Raw genomic sequence first — 17,868 nt, forward strand, 5'->3', positions numbered from 1 at the left:
ATACCATTGACCATTTCCTCCAGTTGTATTTCAAAACTAATTTACTGTTACTAAAGGCACACAAGGCTCAGTAATTATAGTGTTATGTCAGTGGTTATGGTGTTATCAGTGGTTATGGTGTTTTCAGTGATTATGGTATTGTCAGTGGTTATGGTGTTTTCAGTGGTTATGGTATTATCAGTCGTTATGGTGTTTTCAGTGGTTATGGTGTTATCAGTGGGTATGGTGTTTTCAGTGATTATGGTATTGTCAGTGGTTATGGTGTTTTCAGTGGTTATGGTATTGTCAGTGGTTATGGTGTTTTCAGTGGTTATGGTATTATCAGTGGTTATGGTATTATCAGTGGTTATGGTATTGTCAGTGGTTATGGTGTTTTCAGTGGTTATGGTATTATCAGTGGTTATGGTGTTGTCAGTGGTTATGGTATTATCAGTGGTTATGGTGTTTTCAGTGGTTATGGTATTATCAGTGGTTATGGTGTTGTCAGTGGTTATGGTGTTGTCAGTGGTTATGGTATTATCAGTGGTTATGGTGTTATCAGTGGTTATGGTATTGTCAATGGTTATGGTATTGTGTAATTGCTGAGAATTATCTGATTCAGTGGATCAGAGTTACTGTTATTAAGAATTCTCCTCACAATTTTGACTGCTAATAATAAAACTGAACAATAATAAAAAAACACTAAAATACCCTTCCACCAAAAATGGCCTCAGGGTACAAGAACCAGTTGGGGGGGTAGGTAGGCACAGAGAGCACAGGTGGACATACCAGCTGCACCAGTTCTTGCTAAAGAATTTAGTTGAGGGATGGTCAGATGGGTCAGATTCCATTGGGGATGGACAAACCAGCTTTGGTAACCATCTAGTAACACAAACTGTTTTAACAGTCAAAATATGGAAACTGGTCATAGAATTCAAACATAATAGATACAGCCACATGTACACGCTGCACTAAATTTAAATCAAGACAGAATACCACAGAGGCCATTCTCTACTACATAAGGTAGCCAATTTAACCCCAAAATCACACACATTATATCCCTTTTTAAAGTTATTTAGCATACATTCTAAGGGATCAACAATCTTTGAATTCTGGCGCATCCATACTTAGCAACGGAGCGTCTAATTCAAAGAAACACAACAAACACACCTCCAACAGTCACACTCGTTTCCCTGGCAACAGCACCATGTGGCACAGTTACTAGGTCAAACTCATACAACAAAATATACAGGGAATTCCCGTACACACAGCTGTTACACCAGTCAGTAAATAACTAATACTGTGCCCTTTGGCGAAACTATACAGTCACCGACGCTATAATTCCCCATATCTTAATTACCCGTCTATAACATACCCCAGTAACATCGTCTTTACAAACAGTAGTTATAGTACGGTTAGCATTGGTTAGAGTACAATTTAAAGTCACAGTTCAATTAGTAGTGGTTATGGTGTTAAACATACAACATAGACAACAGTTATTAGTAGTTATTTACAATATCAGTAGTTATTATACATGGTTATGGTACCGTGCGCTATAATACAGTTACACACTATTCACACTCTCGCTAGACGGCAGAGCTCACGCTATCTGGCAAGATATACACTCTACTACAACAATCTTTAACACATTTACAATTCCCAACTAATCTATTGGCCAGTACCTTGATGGACTACCTAAAACAATTTACATCCGTTTTGGTTAGCCATGCTGCCCAAACACCACATATAGCGAACTAGAGGGCGGAATTTACACAGAACCCTCTTAGTCTATATACTCTATCAAAAATCTAGTGGGTTCCAAATTTACACGCCTTCCCACTTAGCCAAGATAGGTTGAGATCTAGCGGACCGAATTTACACAGACGCCGCTTAGTCTCCCGGTCCCTCCGACCTAGCGAACGTAATATACACCCTAGAATGCTAGTCTAGACAAGACACCGGTGTCCGGCTAGGGCTATTTACACCAGAACCCCGCCTGACTCCAAACCAAAATTAAACGGGCTTACTAAAGGGCGTTTAATTGAGCGGTGCGCCTTCGCTCCTTCCCTCCACTGGAGGGGGCAGATTCCATACACAAATAACCCCTTATGAGCCTACCGCACAATCGGTATCCAATACCCCTATTGGCTCCACCGTCTAAAACAGTAGTCGTCTTACCTCCTCGTTCCTGAACCTGGGTTCACACTCATCGACTGGGGCACCCCAGCACTTACTACGTAGAGGCCGATGATCTCCTGGACAACAGACCAGTGGCGCCGAGACGAAAGGAGGTCCACGCAGAAGTTCAGGGGTGCAGCCGTAGAGAACGTGGGCAAAGATAGACCGTCTCACGCCTCTGTTTCTCAGCTACCGTTGAACGATGAGCTTCCCGGCCCAATGCACCAAATGATACCGGAGAAACTGACGGAAGCCAAGCACAGAGATGTGGACACAGGTTTCCTCAGGAAGGAAGAGATTATTTATTCGATTCACCGACCGGGGCTCAGAGGGACTAATCTCACCAAAATACAACAAGATCTGAGCCCAGAACTGGCTGTGTAAATGCATAATATAGACATATAGCTCCTCCTATAGTTAACTCTACCCACATATACTCTTTACCTAATCAGCTGAACAAAGCCTTACTTCCCTTACCTGTTAGACCACATGGCTCACCCAGAACAATGGAGAAGGGGAAGTGTTTTCAGTTTCTACATTCCTGCACTTGCTCAATACAGTGTTGATTGTATCTTAACTACGTGTAACTGACTAACTGATACACCAACATTTATACATATGCCACATGGCAATCTTGTCCTAGTAAATTTATTTTTACTGAGATTCAACCACACTCTTAACGTGTAAAGCATTTCTGCAAGCTAAAGTACATTAGCAGTCTCAAGTGACTTTTTAATATTACTTAGATGATATGATACCAGTTTCAATAAGAAAACCACTTCCTAATGCTGATAGAAATGTTTATTGAGGGTTTGTCCCCATGTTATTACATACGTGATACAGATGTTTAGAATATGCTCATCATGAATGTTGAAGAATGTATTTAGCCATGTATTTAACAGCCCGTGTTGTTTCTTTGCAGGTGGGTTCAATCTGAGCCTCAGGGAGAAGAAACCCATATTTGCCTTCATCCCGCAACTCAAAAGTGAAGGAATATTTGACACCCTGTGTGTATGCCCAGTCAGTAGATGAGCCTGATGTACGATCTAAAAGGCATGGAGACAAAAGGAATATGTATGAATGAAACCAAAATGGCTATGGATTTTTAGAGTTAGAAATTAATTTCTTACATATCTACAATAAATAAAGTCTTCAGCTACTCAAACTGTAAGAAAAAAATCTTGATTTGTTGTGGTCTTTCATATCAGCCTCCCATGTTAGTAAGAGTATCCTTTTGTATAGCACATAGTGGCACTGAATATGCCAGTTTATAAATGAGAGCTATTAACAAGACAACAAAACATGCTTACATAATGTGGATGCTGTTTGCCCGTACGCATATTGTGTTCCATAAAGTTTACTTAATTTAGAAACTGCAGCTTTGGAAATTGAATCCTGATTAAGAAAAATAAGATAATAACGCATAATTATTTTTATTTTGCTAAATAATAATTGCATATAAGAATATACTTTCTGACAGTACATGTCTCTATTTGCAGTAATATGTACAAAGGCTCAATATAATCACTTATAAGGGGATATATATATATATACTGTATATAAAAAAAACAAAAAACAGTTTTTACCCAACTTGGGATTTGCAATTGCGGATTTTTGACATTACATAATACCTTCCTGATTGTTTGTATATGTCTGTGTATGTTTGTGTATGTGCCCTTATATGTCTGTGCTTGTGTAACACTATCTGTGCGTGTCTGTCTCTATATGTCTGTGTTGGTGTTCATGTTTATTTGTGTGCTTATGTATGCATCTGTGAATGTGTGTGTCTTTTAATGTGTGTATATGTACATGTCTGTAAGGATTAAACTGCAAATATTTGTATTTATGTGCATATCCATGTGTGTCAAGATGCATATATTGCAGGTGTAAATGGACATAATTTGTGAAGGACCAAATGTGGGGCTTAGCATCTGACTATAATAAAAACTCACCAACTACTGCAGGTAATCAGTTGAGAGCAGGGATAGTAAACCTTCAGCACTCGAGATGTTGTGAACTGCATCTCCCCTGATGCTTTGTCAGCATTATGGCTGTAAGAGCATAATGGGAGATGAAGCCTCAACATATGGAGTGCTGAAGGTTGCCTATCCCTGGTTTAGATTGACCAACCTAGTCCTCTAGTATTCAAATGACTGATATGAACCAAGTGGTTAATTCCTGTATTTAAAACATATTACATAAATGCACATATAACATTGTTTTTCTATTATCAACATCCATGTGCTTAAAGCCTTGGTAAGATAAATACATTTCTATTTACCAAATTTTTTGCATTCGGAGCCAGGTCAAATGTATAGGCGAAAGGATACAAGAGCAACTGGGAGTATGAGTGGATACTTATGTAGGCTTTGATGGAATCTAAATGACCACGTATAAAATTTGCTACATTCTGGGTTTCTTTCTCGGACTCAGGAGAAGGTCCACAGTAGATGTTAGAACAGGGATCATCTGATGAGCCTATATCTGCACATATAAAAATGTGTAAAATATTAAACAGAGATTTAACAATTGTAGATATACACAAAGAATATATAATGCTTATACTGGATAGTGGTCCTGGGCAGTTGGTTGTGGATTGAGGGTTCCAGACTATTGGGTGCCCACCTGTGGTAGTCATCCGCAGGTTGAGGAGATCAAAGAACCCTCCTTTAGTCATACTAGCATTAAAAAGTACTGCGATTGTAGGGACTCCTTAGCTAAAAACAATATGTACTTTTTCTCCCCTTTGTTTACTATGTGACATGACCAGTTATGGTTGGTAGCCAATATGTTCAGCCTCAGGCCCTGGTTTGTGATGGATGTAGTGCAGCTAGACGTGATAACACAACAAAATTCATGTAACTGCTATGTTTCTCACAGTGTGGCTAAATATAAGAATTTTGAGTTTCAAACTGGGCAGCATAAAAAAAAAACATAGTATGGATGCAGGTAAATTCCATGTAAAACAGCCATAGCACACAGTAAAAGAGGTAGGATGGAGTGGCATTGAAATTATGTAGCTAATTATGAAATTAGAACTTCAAGACCCGACACAACAAACCGTAGGAAATGGGTCGACGAGAGTCGGGACTCCGACCTTTCTTCCAACCCTTCAAAACCCGAGTCACGCAAAATGCCTTTGTCACATCCTGCCACCCGAACCACTGAAGTAAAAAAGACAGCACCACCAAATACCGTTCAGCCACAGAGGAGGACTTACCTGAAGCACAAAGTGATTCCAATAAGGCCAGCGTCGCCTCCAACCTACCAGCATCCGGGGAAGTGTCCCTGTAAGCACCGATCTCCCACTGTCTGCACCACACAGCCCCATAGGACTTCCATGAAGACTCTGAGAATTACCCCATAACCAACCGCCTCAAATGTTGGAAACATGGTCCCATAAGTCTGACGGGCAAGGGGTTCCTGCCTCCGGAGCAGCCACTCGAAAACGGTCCCACTGAAACCGAGAAAGAGAATCGGCTATAACATTCAAGACCCTAGGGACATGACACGCAACAATCCAGACATTTCGTGCCAAATTAAGCAATACCAAGCGCCTAAGAAGTGCCAACATCGGAGGAGATGCAGACGTTAAGTGGTTGACCACATGAACTAGACTCATGTCCGTGTGAACAACCACCTTACGATTGGCAAACTCCCTACCCCAAAGTTCCTCTGCCACAACTACAGGGAAAAGTTCCAAGAATGCAAAATTTCCCAACAAGTCACTATCCTGCCATCGACGCGGCCAAGCCTCTGCGCACCACTGCCCTTGAAAGTAGGTACCGAAGCCCATAGAACCTGATGCATCGGTATATAAATCTAAATCCCCATTGGACACAGCGGGCCATAACCAGCATGATTGCCCATTATACATACCCAAAAAGGAACTCCATACTTGTAGATCTTCCCGATGTCGTTGAGTGATATAGATAAAATGAAAAGACTGCTTGACCCAAACCGTCGACAAGGACAGCCGCTGATATAGCGCCCTGCCCATGGATAAAATCCGGCATACAAAATTCAAATGCCCTAACAAGACCTGCAACTGATGAAGTTGCACTTTCTTGGCTTCCTTAACCGAGTCCAGCATACGAAGCAATTGAACCAGTTTATTCTCCAGCAGACGAAAAACCATGACCTGAGAATCCACTTCCATCCCCAGATACGACAAAACCCTAACTAGCCCCACTGTCTTGTCCCCCGCCACCGGGACACCAAAGTCCGACGCGAACTCGCAGTCCTCCCGCGGACCCACACACAAAAAAACACGCTGATAGTGAGTCAGCGACGACAGGCCTGCCACCTGAGAAACCACCCATTCGAGAAACGATGCAAACATTTCAAAGTACGAACACGAAATCGCGCAACCCATTGGCAAACACATATAAAAAAAAGAACGACCCCTGAAAGTGGCATCCCAGCAGGGTGGACCAGGAGCAAACGAAAATTGGACTCAATGTCCGACTTGGCTAGCAGAGCACTCATCCCAGCCTCCCTCACCAACTCGATCAAAGTAGGCATATTGGACCCGAGACACCTCCTCATCAATACCATCATTCACCGAACCGCCCGATGAGTAGGACAGGTGATGAATGAGGCGAAAAGCCCCCGGATCCTACTCGGGCATCAACTCTAGGGAAGAGACCCATAAATTGGGAAAGGGCAATGAGACGAACGGCCCAGCAATCCTACCTAACAGAACTTCCTTTCTAAGCTATCCTCCAAAATCAATTCCTTACCACCAACCACCAACCTCTGAACATAAATTTCCCACAAACGACGGGGAATCCGAATGAACAAACGGTATCCAAAACCCCACTGAAAACGTGTCATGGTTCTCACCGTGACATCCAGGACATGGTCCTGAGCCAGCTTTACTACCTGTAAGCCACAGCAGCTCCTATTCCTTGGTGTATTTCTAGCCCTGTTCTTTCTGACAATGTCTCCACTAGGGGGTTGGACTTTTCCTGTAACTGCTCCTGTCCATCTCGGTCCACCCGAAGTAGCTGCCTAATCAGCCAGGTATAAAACACTGCCTTTCTCTGGTTCCTGTATTTGTGTTCTTGAGCCAGTGTTCTCCAGACGGATCCTGACTTGTTTATCTTATCATTTATCCTGACCTCTGGCATCCTCTGACTTTGGCTTCTCCTTGACGATCCTCCTGCTTGTGTCCTTGCCTGTACTGCGACTTGGAGCTATATCCTGCATATCCCCCATGCACAGACTCACAGGCCAGGTGGCTTCTTATCTGGTCACCTTGGTCTGTGTTTACTTGCAAGGGTGAGCATATATCTCTGCATACTGGACTCCACATCAGGTAAGCTTCCTGACAAAACCCATCTAGCAAAATTTGCTTGGGGTACTGGTCGAGCTACGGCTGCATCCTTACCACGTGCACCGACGTCCTCCGCTCTAGGTACGTCCTCTCTGGAAAACCTACTTCCTTGCTTTTATAAGCACCGCAACGCAGGGTGGGCTCCTCCACAATGGCAGCATTCGTGTTTGAATCTGCAGGATCCATACCACCTGCAGTGGCTCTCATTAAAGAGCCAACAAACCCCCTTGTGCTGCCCCCCCAGCGCACTGAACTCTGCGCCGGCTGCTCCTGGAAAGGGGGACGGCTGAAAGGGAGTGATTAACAGCAATCATAGGCTCCCATCCTGGATCCCAAAATGCAGGCCTCGACTCACTGCCAGTTTTGAGCAAAATTGCTGGTCATACATGCTGGTCATACTTAAACCAGCATTGACCCCCATATATCTTATACGCCTCCTAAATCAGGTCTAAGAACCCGAACAATGCTGACATCCAGCGACAAATGCATTCCTAATGGGGACAATTCGCAACCCGGTGAACCCTCCATACTCCTACTCTGGCTCAGCGACTGGGCAGGAAGGGGGGAAGGAGCAGAGGAAGAGAGAGGACCAACCCCAGGAAGCCTATCTAGCACTGCCTTAAGGAAACTTAGCCCCACCTGACTCTGAAACCCAGGCCTAATACCCAGGGAACCCTCTCACCCAACCATGGGCCCAGCCAGTGTGTCCTATGCGCTGGCGCAATACTCCTGGTTGGCTGTCTGAGGAACTTGGGCAGGAACCACCAAAGCCTCCTCATCCGAAGTGGAACTGTCTGACAGAGAAGTGGTGACTGCTGATCCGCAGCCAGCCACTAGGCCTGAACGCAATCCATTCCTGCAGTTCCTTTTTCCGATCTCCATAAAATCCAGCGTTGAACGCAAGGATGGCCTCGCTCTTCTGCGCGACAACGTCATGTACTCGCCATGTGCGATGACATTGACATCCGGCATGCGCGAGCTGCCTGGCGTGCATGATTACCTAATTTCCTGCTGGACCAGAAGAGAAGCGCATTGCTCTCAACGCCATCTTGGGCCTGCACCTCATTGACATCTCCACCCCTAGTTCATTGCCTCTTGGACATCGATGGCTGTTTCGTGGGCACGGCCCGGCCGCCACTGCCATCCCGAATCATCCGTCTCCTCCGTTCTCTTTGCCACACCGAGCTGGGGGATAAGCGTGATGGAGGCCTCGATCTTCTGGCCCTTCATCCCCCAGGTCCGTCGCTCCGTCGCTCCCATCCTCCGCTGGGCTAGCCATGGTCCTCACACCCGAAACCAGGGAATCCAGGGCACTCTGGCCGTGTGACTCCAGATAGGACTGCAGAAGTCTCTGCAGGTCAGTCTCTGGGCAATCCTTACAGCCGTAAGAACAAGGAAGGGAGAAAGTGCCAGCAAGTGTTAAGAAAGGGGAAAACTGCTGGGAATTTAAGTGAGCTAATGGATGATGTTTGCTTATTTCTCAGGGTACAGTCAGCCAGAAAACAGTCAGGAGCCCTCAAATGATCCTGCCGACTGGTAAGTCTGCTCCCTCTCCCTCTCCACCAAACCCTTCAATTTGCAGCATTTGTTTCACCTTTAATTCAGCCCACAAGCCTGGGCACCAGTCATGCCCCCCCTTCCCTAGTTGTCCAGGGGAAAACTTACTTACAATTCACAGAAATAAAAACCACAATCACAAACTGTCAATCCACAGAAATACACCCCCATATTTACACACTGATTTTTACACATAAATGGACTCCCATATTTACACATTGATACTCCAAATAATATAGCACAAGAAAATCGATGCTCCAGGACTAATATATATATTAAGACGCAATATTTATTAAGTGTAAAATCTCATTGTAGAAATGAGACACTGTATATCATCTGCTTTCTATACAAAAATGTAAATTACAGGGTGCACATGTAAAAATATTGATTATATAAATGTCAACACTACAAATGTGATATCAAACCAAGAGAATATGTAGTGCGAGTGCTCCTAAATAGAGTTGAGCGGACACCTGGATGTTCGGGTCCGGCGGGTTCGGCCGAAATTTGAAAAAAAGTCCGGTTCGGGCTCGAACTTGACCCCGAACCCGAACCCCATTGAAGTCAATGGGGACCCGAAATTTTGGGCACAAAAATGCCTCTAAAAAACTCCTGGAAAGGGCTAGAGAGCTGCAAAAGCAAGTAGAATGGGGATAAGAGTAGGACAAGTGCCCTGCAAATAAATGTGGATAGGGAAATCAAAAATTAAAATAACATAAAAATTAAAAATACAGCTGAGCCATGAAATAGCACTAGATGGAATCTTTGATTTTAGCTTTGGAAGAACATAAATCAAAATCTAAAGCATGGCTGTCAGGAGGATCAACAGAATTATCCATTTGAGAGAGGGTTGGAGTGCAGGGTTTTCTCTTTCATTGTTCAAACTGAGCTCAACTCCTGATGCATGGAGAAAAGGCATTCACAAGCCTCTGCTATTGTGTACATATTTTATACTAAGTGACCCATAGGTTGAGGAGGCGGTGACCGTGGCGGTGTAGGTGGAAGCACCGGTGGAGGAGGAGGATGAGGTAGCCAACACTGTTTTCTATGTTTTTTTTTTTTTTATTGTGGTAGCCCACAAAATATTGGGACATACAAAAAAAGAAACATTTGCGGCCTGCGGTGCATTTCTTGCAGTCCTGATGCATGGAGAAATGCTCAACTCCTGATGCATGGAGAAAAGGCCTTCACAAACCTCTTCTAATGTGTACATAGTTTATACTAAGTGACCCATAGGTTGAGGAGCCGGTGACCGTGGCGGTGTAGGTGGAAGCAGAGGTGGAGGAGGAGGATGAGGTAGCCAACACTGTTTTTTTTATATATATTTTTTAATTGGGGTAGCCCCCAAAATATTAGGACATATAAAAAAAGACAACTCTGTTCCGCAGAATAGCTGTTGACCATTATAGTTGCGCAGGCACTTTGTTGACTCTAGAGAACCTCGGGCCAATCGCACATCCCTGTGGCGGCGGCTTTGCATTTGGATGTCATCTATTTCAACTTTCGATGCCAGTTTCTGCGCCTACCATGGTGACCACGGGTAACAGGGAATCAGGGTTCCATTCCATACAGGGATCCTGAGAAATGGCTACCACATGCAAGGAAGGCAGCAGGCGCGCAAATGACCCACTCCCGACGCGGGAAGGTAGTGACGACAAATAACGTTACAGGACTCTTTAGACAGGGCTGCCATCAGAAATTTTGGGGCCCCTGACAAAGCACAAGGTCTGGGCCCCCCCCCTCCCCCGACCCCTCCCTCCCGGGCCCGCCCACGCCCTACCTAGTCCGCTGACAATGATGCGGGACTGAATGTGGTGTGTATAGTGGAAGTGAATTAGAATGTGTGTAATGGATGTAGTGTTTGTGTGTATTAGATACTGTTTGTGCAGTGAATGCAGAGTGTGTTAGTGTAGCGGATGCAGTGTGTATATTGAACGCAGAGTGTGTTTGATTAGTGGATGTAGTGTGTGTACAGTGATGTAGTGTGTGTTTGTGTAGTGGATGTAGTGTTTGTATGTACTAGATGAAATGTGTTTAGTGGATGCAGTGTCTGTAGTTGATGTAGTGTGTGTATTAGACACAGTGTCTGTGTATAGTGAATGCAGAGTGTTTCAATTTGTGGTGGATGTAGTGTGTGTACTGTGAATACAGGATGTTTGTGTAGTGGATGCTGTGTGTACAGTTAATGCAGAGTGTGTGTCGGTATAGTGAATCCAGAGTGTGTGCATAGTTTAGTGAATGCAGAGTGTGTGTTAGTGTGTAATGAATGCAGAGTGTGTGTTAGTGTGTAGTGAATGCAGAGTGTGTCAGTGTAATGAATGTAGTGTGTGTGTTAGTGCAGTGAATGCAGAGTGTTTGTAAATGTGTAGTGAATGCAGAGTGTGTGTTAATGTGTAGTGAATGCAGAGGGTGTGTTAGTGTGTAGCGGATGCAGAGTGTGTGTTAGTGTAGTGAATGCAGAGTGTTAATGTGTAGTGAATGCAGAGAGTGTTTGAGTAGTGGATGTAGTGTGTGTACAGTGATGTAGTATGTGTTTGTGTAGTGGATGTAGTGTTTGTATGTACTAGATGAAATGTGTTTAGTGGATGCAGTGTCTGTAGTGGATGTAGTGTGTGTATTAGACACAGTGTCTGTGTATAGTGAATGCAGAATGTTTCAATTTGTGGTGGATGTAGTGTGTGTACTGTGAATACAGGATGTTTGTGTAGTGGATGCTGTGTGTACAGGTGATGCAGAGTGTATGTTAGTGTAGTGAATGCAGAATGTGTGCATAGTTTAGTGAATGCAGAGTGTGTGTTAGTGTAGTGAATGCAGAGAGTGTCTTAGTGTAGTGAATGCAGAGAGTGTGTTAGTGTAGTGAATGCAGAGAGTGTGTTAATGTGTAGTGAATGCAGAGAGTGTGTTAGTGTGTAGCGGATGCAGAGTCTGTGTTAGTGTAGGGAATGCAGAGAGTGTGTTAGTGTGTAGCGGATGCAGAGTGTGTGTTAGTGTAGTGAATGCAGAGTGTGTTAGTGTGTAGCGGATGCAGAGTGTGTGTTAGTGTAGTGAATGCAGAGTGTGTTAATGTGTAGCAAATGCAGAGTGTGTGTCAGTATAGTGGATGCAGTGAGTGTGTTAGTGTGTAGTGTATGCAGAGTGCATGTTGTATTAGTAAATGCAGTGTGTGTATTGTATTAGTGTATGCACTGTGTGTGTTAGTGTATGCAGTGTGTGTTGTATTAGTGTATGCAGTGTGTGTTTGTGTATGCAGTGTGTGTTGTATTAGTGTATGCAGTGTGTGTTGTGTTAGTGTATGCAGTGTGTGTGTTGTGTCAGTGTATGCAGAGTGTGTGTTGTTTCAGTGTATGCAGTGTGTGTGTTGTTTTAGTGTATGCGGTGTGTGTGTGTTGTGTCAGTGTATGCAGAGTGTGTGTTGTGTTAGTGTATGCAGTGTGTGTGTTGTGTTAGTGTATGCAGAGTGTGTGTTGTGTTAGTGTATGCAGTGTGTGTTGTGTCAGTGTATGCAGAGTGTGTTGTGTCAGTGTATGTAGAGTGTGTGTTGTGTTAGTGTATGCAGTGTGTGTTGTGTTGGTATATGCAGTGTGTTGTGTTAGTGTATCTAGTGTGTGTGTGTTGTGTCAGTGTATGTAGTGTGTGTGTGTGTTGTGTCAGTGTATGTAGTGTGTGTGTGTTGTGTCAGTGTATGCAGTGTGTGTGTTGTGTCAGTGTATGCAGTGTGTGTGTGTGTTGTGTCAGTGTATGTAGTGTGTGTGTGTGTGTGTTGTGTCAGTGTATGTAGTGTGTGTGTTGTGTCAGTGTATGTAGTGTGTGTGTGTTGTGTCAGTGTATGTAGTGTGTGTGTGTTGTGTCAGTGTATGTAGTGTGTGTGTTGTGTCAGTGTATGCAGTGTGTGTGTGTGTTGTGTCAGTGTATGTAGTGTGTGTGTGTGTGTTGTGTCAGTGTATGTAGTGTGTGTGTGTGTGTGTGTGTTGTGTCAGTGTATGTAGTGTGTGTGTGTGTGTTGTGTCAGTGTATGTAGACAGTGTGTGTGTGTGTTGTGTCAGTGTATGTAGTGTGTGTGTGTGTGTTGTGTCAGTGTATGTAGTGTGTGTGTTTGTGTGTGTGTTGTGTCAGTGTATGTAGTGTGTGTGTTGTGTCAGTGTATGTAGTGTGTGTGTGTGTGTGTTGTGTCAGTGTATGTAGTATGTGTGTTGTCAGTGTATGTAGTGTGTGTGTGTGTGTGTTGTGTCAGTGTATGTAGTGTGTGTGTGTTGTGTCAGTGTATGTAGTGTGTGTGTGTGTTGTGTCAGTGTATGTAGTGTGTGTGTGTGTAAATATCCAATGAGGAGGGGGAGGGTGGGCATTTTAACATTATAAAAAAAAAAAAAAAATGAATTAATTAAATTGTTTCTCCCCCCTCCCTGCTTACCTGTGTCTAGGGAGGGGGGAGATTCCATCCCTGGTGGTCCGGTGGCATGGTGGGGCCCCGGCTCCCTGTTACCACAGAGGGGGCCCAGGCAGCACACAGCTTCTCCTCTTCTCTCCTCCAATAACTCTTGCGAGACCCGTGAAGCGTTGCCATGGCAACCGGGTCTCGCGAGAGTTATTAGCAGAGAGGAGAAGAGAAGAGGCTGTGTGCTACCTGGGCCCCCTCTGCGGTAACAGGGAGCCGGGCGCCCGCGGCTGCACACATAGATGGCGATATTCGCGATCTATGTGTGCAGGGAGGGAAAGTGGGGCCCAGGACTGCCAGAGCAGTCCGGGCCCCCCAGGGCCGCCGGGCCCGTGACAACTGTCACGGTTGTCACCCCCTGATGGCGGCCCTGTCTTTAGAGGCCCTGTAATTGTAATGAGTCCACTTGAAATCCTTTAACTCTGATTAATTGGAGGTGAAGTCTGGTGCAGAGCCACTGACCAGTGCGTGCTGCAGCTGAAACTTCACTATCGCCTGCTGCTGCTCGCCCAGTCTCATGAGGCGGTGAGCGGGAAGGCCGAAGTCACGCTGCAGCGCAGACAGGCGAGCAGCAGCAGGGTGAGAACGCCAAAAGTGCGCACAGCAGCTACAGTGAATGTCACATCCTGTTCCATGTTGCAGATCAGTCTGGTGATTGCTTCTGGTATCCAGTACTCTTTTTACTGAAGCTGCATCACGGTCCTGGTATGTGGCCGCACAAATGCTGGTGCTCAACACCAGGGGGCGTGCGGTTACCCTGCACCAGACTCTGCTAATCCATTCCACACTGTGACTCCTAACTTCAACATCAGGCATAATGGGTCCCGGTCGTCTGACCGCCGCCCAGACAGTGTCTGGGTCCTGGTCACCGGACTGCCCACCTTACTGTGATACTACAAATGGATCGTTAAATCTGGTACGAACCCGAACTTTGCAGTTTGGGTTCGTTCAACTCTATTATGGATCCTTTGATCGCTACATGTATTACTTGGATAACTGGTAATTCTCGAGCTAATACATGCCGAAGAGCGCTAGGGGACGCCCGCTCCGCTTTTGCAGCCTGCTCCCTCTTATGCTGTGCTGGTGCCTCTGTGCGACCAGCGCCTCTTCCTCCATACTGCACACGTCACTCGCATGACCTTGATTCCATGTGGGGTCTAGAACCTTATCATCCTCCACATCATCTTCCACCCACTCAACAACCCTGCCCTCCTTGCCGGTATGCACACTGCAGAAAGCCACAGCAGTTGGCACCTGTGTTTTTCCAGCATGTAAAGTCTGCAAAGGACATATGGATATTGTTTTAGAATTGTATCCAGGCAACAGTTTTCCCTATAAACTGACCTCTCAGTTTGACTTGTGAGGGTATTGCCCCAGAATTGCAATATTGTTTAAGTACCTCTTAGCTATTGAAAACTGGTTTAAATATAGCAGCTTGTTATCTGGTAGTTTCTAGTGTAGAAAATATCAATCTGTTTTCTATCACTTAGATCTGTGTAACAAGTGTTGTAGGTGTGAAACAATATTCCAAGTGACCGATGTAGTAAATTAAAATCAAAGTTACGCTTCGATTTGACTCTCAGATATGAAGTGAACACCCCAAATATACTATTTAGCACCAAAGAAAAAAAATGTATTTTTAAAACTCCAATGTAAGCAGCAGATTAGCAGCAAAACAATTACCGTATATACACGAGTATAAGCCGACCCGAATATAAGCCGAGGCCCCTAATTTTACCCCAAAAAACTGGGAAAACGTATTGACTCGAGTATAAGACTAGGGTGGGAAATGCAGCAGCTACTGGTAAATTTCGAAATAAAATTAGATCCTAAAAAAATTATATTAATTGAATATTTATTTACAGTGTGTGTATATAATGAATGCAGTGTGTGTGTATGAATGCAGTGTGTGTATGAGTGCAGCGTGTGTGTATGAGTGCAGTGTGTGTATGAGTGCAGTGTGTATGAGTGCAGTGTGTGTATATGAGTGCAGTGTGTGTATGAGTGCAGTGTGTGTTTATGAATGCAGTGTGTGTGTATGAGTGCAGTGTGTGTGTATATGAGTGCAGTGTGTGTGTATATGAGTGCAGTGTGTGTATATGAGTGCAGTGTGTGTGTATGAATGCAGTGTGTGTGTGTATGAGTGCAGTGTGTGTATGAATGCAGTGTGTGTATGAATGCAGTGTGTGTATGAATGCAGTGTGTGTATGATTACAATGTGTGTGTATATGAGTGCAGTGTGTGTATATGAGTGCAGTGTGTGTGTATGAGTGCAGTGTGTGTGTAGGTAATTTTATTATTATTTTAAAATTATTTTAATAATTATTTTTTATTGTTGTTTTTTATTTAATTTAATTATTATTATTATTATTATTATTATTTTATTAATATTTTATTATTATTTATATTACTATTTTTTTCGTCCCCCCTCCCTGCTTGATACATGGCAGGGAGGGGGCTCTCCTTCCCTGGTGGACCAGTGGCATTGGCAGTTCAGTGGGGGAAGGAGGGGGGCTGGCTGAGAGATTACTTACCTCTCCTGCAGCTCCTGTCAGCTCCCTTCTCCTCTGCGCCGGTCCGTGCAGCTCTTCTGTCAGCTCACACTGTAAGTCTCGCGAGAGCCGCACTATGACCCCGCGGCTCTCGCGAGACTTACACTGGGAGCTGACAGAGGTGCTGAAAGGACCGGCGCGGAGGAGAAGGGAGCTGACAGGAGCTGCAGGAGAGGTAAGCGCTCGCTGCCAGCCCCCAGTCTGTATTGTGGCAATGTAAATTGCCATAATACAGACACTGACTCGAGTATAAGCCGAATTGGGGTTTTTCAGCACAAAAAATGTGCTGAAAAACTCGGCTTATACTCGAGTATCTACGGTAGAATGTTTACAACTGCGCAGTAAGCGCACTATTAGACGCTTCTATTTGACTCTCAGATATGAAGAGCACGCCAAAAAATTACTATTTAGCAGTTTAGCACCCATACAATTAGAATTTTTTCAACTGCACTGTAAGCGCACTATTAGACGCTTCTATTTGACTCTCAGATATGAAAAGCAGGCCCCAAAATGTACTATTTAGCAGATTAGCAGCAAAACAATTCGAATGTTTACCACTGACTGTGATGGCTTCTAAGGGCACACGAAAGCCCTGCAGCCTTTCAAAATGCACCATTAAATCGCTGAACACCGAACTCCAACCCGAACATACAGTGATATGTCCATGTTCGGGTTCCAAAAAACTTAATGTTCGGTACGAACCCGAACTTTTCAGTCCGGGTTTGCTCAACTCTACTCCTAAATAATAAACAAGATAAACATACACGTATAGTGTTTACTTTATTAAATACTTCCAGGACACAGAAAATAGAGCATAAAACATAAAATGACACTGAAGTTTAATGTAGTATTTGATAATCAGTGTAAGAATAAAATCACCAAAAGATATGGGTAGAAAAAAAAAGACAACAGGCCTGTTATACCTTTCTGTGGAGGGCCCCTACCATGGATCCTAAATACGATGATAAACAAAGTGATGCTGCAGAGAATGGTCCAGAAATGTGGGAAAATTAGTAATTGGCAAAGGACGAAGAATTTAGTAACTCTTTGTGAAGAATAACCCCAAGAGGCAAAATATTCCCTCTTAAAAAATACTTTCACTGATAGAGCATTCAAGGATAAGGATAGGAAAACAACAAAATATTATGTGGAGTTGTGCAAAGCAATGCAATGCATAACTATATAAAGAAGAAGGAGAATCCACAAGAGATCTCAGATTGAGAAACCTAATCGTATTCCCATACTATGGTTACACAGTCATTTGTGTCCTGTGAGCATGGTTAGGGGCAATTCTGAGTGTAGGCTGACCGATAATCTCAGGGCGCGCCTCAAAACTAGGGCTCCAAGAGTTTCTATAGAGAGATTTTTTTTTAGGGGTGGAATTACCCAGCACCTCCAAACCTTTTTCCACTGTTTATAAACACAAAAACAGTCTGCAGAAAGAGGGACCCCCATAAGTGAACACAAAGAAGGGGATATCTATCCAAACAAGATAAGGTGCCTTCCATGAAAGGTATCTTTACTATTTCGTCTTACACCCTGAAACTAGCTGAAGTTCCCCTTCTAAATAAGGGGTTGAATTTTGCTCTCTTGAGGAATCCTGTGATAGTTGATCTATTCAAATATCCTACTTATTTTATCAGGAAACTAACAATAACCAGGATTTTTAACATAAAAGGGGCAAATAGCCTGGAGAATTGCCCCAGTTTTTTGAACAATCCTTAAGATAAGATCGTGTTAAAGGGATTGATATCCCTTTTTAAATGATCAAGAGGAAGGGACACAGAATGTGGATGCACTGAGGGTGGTGAATGATAAAATCTTCTCACGTC

At 44.0% G+C, this 17,868-nt stretch overlaps 1 protein-coding gene across 1 annotated transcript in view; it reads right to left on the reverse strand.

Annotated features, from left to right (window-relative positions):
* Positions 1-2,940: 2,940 nt before the first annotated feature.
* LOC134586719 (mast cell carboxypeptidase A-like) overlaps positions 2,941-17,868 on the reverse strand; it is a 42,577-nt gene continuing 27,649 nt past the window's right edge. The window contains exons 9-11 of the mRNA XM_063442473.1: positions 4,439-4,641; positions 3,468-3,552; positions 2,941-3,203 (exon numbers count right to left, since the gene is read on the reverse strand). Coding sequence (XP_063298543.1) covers positions 3,019-3,203; positions 3,468-3,552; positions 4,439-4,641 — 473 coding nt within the window. The 3' untranslated portion in view covers positions 2,941-3,018. The remainder of the gene's footprint in view (positions 3,204-3,467; positions 3,553-4,438; positions 4,642-17,868) is intronic.

This window comes from Pelobates fuscus, chromosome 2 (genome assembly GCF_036172605.1).
Source record: "Pelobates fuscus isolate aPelFus1 chromosome 2, aPelFus1.pri, whole genome shotgun sequence".
In the NCBI taxonomy this organism is placed as follows: Eukaryota; Metazoa; Chordata; class Amphibia; order Anura; family Pelobatidae; genus Pelobates; species Pelobates fuscus.